At 42.4% G+C, this 4,469-nt stretch overlaps 1 protein-coding gene across 1 annotated transcript in view; it reads right to left on the bottom strand.

Annotated features, from left to right (window-relative positions):
• LOC122554847 (transmembrane cell adhesion receptor mua-3-like) overlaps positions 1 to 4,469 on the bottom strand; it is a 52,302-nt gene that overhangs the window by 25,909 nt on the left and 21,924 nt on the right. The window contains exon 3 of the mRNA XM_043700193.1: positions 1,833 to 2,090. Within this exon, the coding sequence (XP_043556128.1) occupies positions 1,833 to 2,090 (258 nt within the window). The remainder of the gene's footprint in view (positions 1 to 1,832; positions 2,091 to 4,469) is intronic.

Below are 4,469 nucleotides of genomic sequence, written 5' to 3'. Positions count from 1 at the left end.
CCTCCTCTAGCTTATCTCTCCACGCTTCAGGCTCTCTGCCTTTATTCCTGATGAAGGGCTTTTGCCTGAAACGTGGATTTTGCCTGTCCTTGGATGCTGCCTGAATTGCTGTGCTCTTCCAGCACCACTGATCCAGAATCTGGTTTCCAGCATCTGCAGTCATTGTTTTTACCCTGCTGCCTCACAGTGCCAGGGACCTAGGGTCAATTCCCACCTTGGGCAATTGTCTGTGTGGGTTTCCTCCCACAAACCAAAAATGTATAGGTTAGGTGAATTGGCCATGCTCAATTGCCCGTAGTGTTAGGTGCATTAGTCAGAGGTAAATGTAGGGGGATGGGTTGCTCTTCGGCAGGTCGGTGTGGACTTGTTGGGCCGAAGGGCCTGTTTCCACACTGTAGGGAATATAATCTGATCCAAAGTGTATATAACAAACAATATTCCTGTTGACCTTATGAGCAAACAGTGGTGTGGACAACTAGATCAAGATAATTGCCTCCTAGTATAAGAACTATGAAATGATGAATGGAGTGTATGAGTGCAAGGCTTTGGGGTTTTATTCAGTAAGTATACCTCCTTCAATGGAAACTCAGTTATAGACCAGTTTTTGTAACGTTGAAATGTCGTAAGCTCTCCTGAAGCCTTGTCAGACCAGGATTTCCCTCATTTTTTAGAGAAGCACCCAAGACATAAGGAAAAAGTTTACCTTGTCTGAGACAAAAACCGAAAGAGCTGCAGATGCTGGAAATCAGAAACAAAAACAAAAACAGACATTGCTGGAAAAGCTCAGCAGGTCTGGCAGCATCTGTGGAGAGAAATCAGAGTTAATGCTTCAGGTCTCAGAACTCCTCAAGAAGTGTCACCGGACTCGAAATACTACCCCTGATTTCTCTCCACAGACGCTGCCAGACCTGCTGAGCTTTTCCAGCAATTTCTGCTTTTGTGCTTTCTCTGAATACTTAAGACTTTCACATTTAAGAACAGATATGCTACGTTATGTATGTTGCGAAGAAATCTCGAGGGGCATGGATAGAATAAATAGACAAAGTCTTTTCCCTGGGGTGGGGGAGTCCAGAAATAGAGAGCATAGGTTTAGGGTGAGAGGGGAAAGATATAAAAGGGACCTAAGGGGCATTTTTTTCATGCAGAGGGGATACGTATATAAATGAGCTGCCAGAGGAAGTGATGGAGACTGGTACAATTGCAATATTTAAAAGGCATTTGGATGGGTATATGAATAGGAAGGGTTTGGAAGGATATGGGCCAAGTGCTGGCAAGTGGCACTAAATTAGGTTGGGATAAATGGTCGGCATGGAAGAGTTGGACCGAAGGGTCTGATTTCATGCTGTACATCGCTATGACTCTATGACTGTTTTGCTGAGGAGATTGTGTATTCCGTCTTTGTGATGATTGGTGTAGAGACCAGCTACCACATATTATTTCCAACAGTGGGAGGTGCCATTGAGTCAGAGGGCAGCCTCTGGCTGCTAAGATGGTGATCTGCCACTTTCACAGAGTCGGGATCCTAGCCCAGGGCAGCTGATATAGATATAGACCTGCCCACATTGTCACCACTGGGAATGGAAGGCTGATGTCTCCACTTCCAGTCATACTTCCAGAATGCATTGTGGCTGGGTGGGAGGCTGGAAGGAAAATCCATCCATCTTCTGGCATTAGTAAAGCAGAAAAACACCATGAAAGGCTGACGTAATCTGTGTGAGCCAAGTCCAACCCTTTACGCAGTCCCTGAGGTTTGGCAGGGATAATTCAGCAATAGTCCAGGGAATGGAATCGTACAGTACATTGTTACTTAAGCCTTAACATTGAAGACTTACGTGTCCGGATTCTTCTTTGTATTGACTGTTGTTGGCTGCAAGAGTTTACCAAGACCAAAACGTTATAGTTAACATCAGGAAGCAGATCCCTGAATACTGCTTTTTTTTTGTTTGTCGTAAATTTCAATTCTTCACTAGTTGTACTGGTTAAAATGACCTCATATACAGTCAGGGTGAATACATTCTTGGTGTTCCAGGAAATGGAAATTTCATGACTTGTCACACGAATCAGATTTATACGCACAAACCGGATTGGAACTGAAAGAGAAATACATTATGAATGTTTAACAATGAGCATTCATTAATTTCTTACTTGAAAAGAAAGACTTCCACAGAACAGGTGCAACAAAATGAGCCAAATGTCCGCCTTACACTATGCTGTAACAGTTCTGTGATTCTATGTACAGGATTAACAATGGATCGTTTTTTCAGTGGTGTTAACTTAAGGTGAAATATTGGCCAGGGTACAGGGAGACAACAAACCTTTCTGTTTGGCTTGATTATTGTACAAAGTTAAAAATCACACAACACCAGGTTATAGTCCAACAGATTTATTTGGAAGCACTAGCTTTCAGAGCGCTGCTCCTTTGTCAGGTATCTAGTTGTGTGATTTTTAACTTTGTCCACTCCAGTCCAACACCAGCACCTCCTCAGCTTGATTATTGTAGACACAATCAATTAGAGGAACACTCACTTTAACATCTCACTTGAGGGACAGCACCATGTGACAATGTAGAAATCCCCCCAGTACGTTGTGCAGTAATGGTCAAGAGATTACTTTCGATTACGCTTTAGTTCTGCAGTGAGGATGTAATCTCACAAACCAAAACAGGCACACCCCAACAAAGGGATGGCATGGTGGCTCAGTGGTTAGAACTGCTGCCTCCCAACGCCAGGGATCTGGGTTTGATTCCTCCTTCGGGCAACTATGGAGTTTGCAGTTCTCCCCGTGTCTGTGAGAACTCCCCCTGGGTGCTTTAGTTTTGTCACACAGTCCAAAGATGTGCAAGTTAGGCAGATTAGCCATTCTAAATTATCATGTAGTGTCCAGGGATGTTCAAGTTATGTAGATCAGCCATGAGTAAATGTGGAATTATGGGGATGGAGTGGGACTGGGTGGGAGGATCAGTTTCGCAATAGGTTAAAATCAACTAGGAGAAAGTGAGGACTGCAGATGCTGGAGATCAGATCTGAAAAATGTGTTGCTGGAAAAGCGCTTTTCTAGCAACACATTTTTCAGCTCTGATCTCCAGCATCTGCAGTCCTCACTTTCTCCTGGGAGGATCAGTGTAGACTTGATGGGCAAAATGGCCTCTATCTGCATTATTCTAAAAGAATGGAGAGCTGAGACTCTAAATTGATTGCAGCATCTTAATGACAATAGACTATGCATTAAATAGGAAGTTGCTCCTATTTGGAATATTATAACACCATGGCTTAGTTGTCAGCACCATTGCCTCTGAGTTGCAAGATTCCAGAACTCCCCTGGTACAGTACAGAGTGACAGTGAAAGGATTAATCTGGATTGAGGGTATAAACTCATGACTGTATTCACTTTGATGATTCGGAGACCAAACAGCCTATGATATCTTTCTCAGGAACAGGTGACATTCTGGCTGAAACTTTATGATCAGAGGCCTCCATTCAGCTGACATAAACCAGATCACAGAAACAGGAAGAGGCCATTTGTCCCATTTGCCTGTATCTCTATTGAATGAGATCATAGCTATGCCTACCTCAACATAACCCAACAATCTAAAATCCACATCCCTTCATACACTTAGATGGCACAAATCTAATCATTTGAGCTTAAAATTACTGTTTGATTTTTAAAATGTATGCTTTTTGATAATGGTTGCTACTCCAAAGCAGGTTCACACAGGTACGTTAGGGTAAAGGACAGTCAAATAGGAATTCTTCTCAATATCAACATCTTAATGGCCAGAGGCTGTGCATTAAATGGAAAGGTGTTCATTCTGTGCCATTTTGTAATGTAATGGCTGGCTCTATTGGCAGTGCCATCTTTTCTGAATCACAGAGTTCCAGGTTGAAGTCCTATTCTCAGAGTTTGAGCAGAAAACTCTGCACTGGAGTTTCTGTACACTGCACTGTTGGGAGATGTCATCATTTTGGATAAAATGTCAGCTCGAGTGGTGGTAAGTGATCCATGGCATCATCCCAATAATAAAGAGCATGGCATTTACACCCAAAATTTTGGCTGATATTTGTACCTCAATCAATATCACAAAAAAAAGGCATCTGGTCATATGACATTGCTGTCTCTACAGATGTTGCCAAATCCAGATGAGTTGTCACATTTATTGCATCAGGATAGTGATTTTTCAAACAGAAGTAAAGAGCTAGCTGTTTACTTCTCTCAGAAGGAAATCTGCCGTCCTTACCCAGTCTGGCCCATATGGGACTCCAGACTCACTGCAATATGGTTGACTCTGACCTGCCCTCTGAAATGGTCCTTGCAAAGTGCTCAGGTCAAACACAATTAGGGATGGATAACCATTATCAAATAGCAACCATTATCAAAAAGCATACATTTTAAAAATCAAACAGTAATTTTAAGCTCAAATGATTAGATTTGTGCCATCTAAGTGTATGAAGGGATGTGGATTTTAGATTGTT

Source organism: Chiloscyllium plagiosum, chromosome 12 (genome assembly GCF_004010195.1).
Source record: "Chiloscyllium plagiosum isolate BGI_BamShark_2017 chromosome 12, ASM401019v2, whole genome shotgun sequence".
NCBI lineage: Eukaryota > Metazoa > Chordata > Chondrichthyes > Orectolobiformes > Hemiscylliidae > Chiloscyllium > Chiloscyllium plagiosum.
This window is presented reverse-complemented; position numbering and strand designations above follow the sequence as displayed.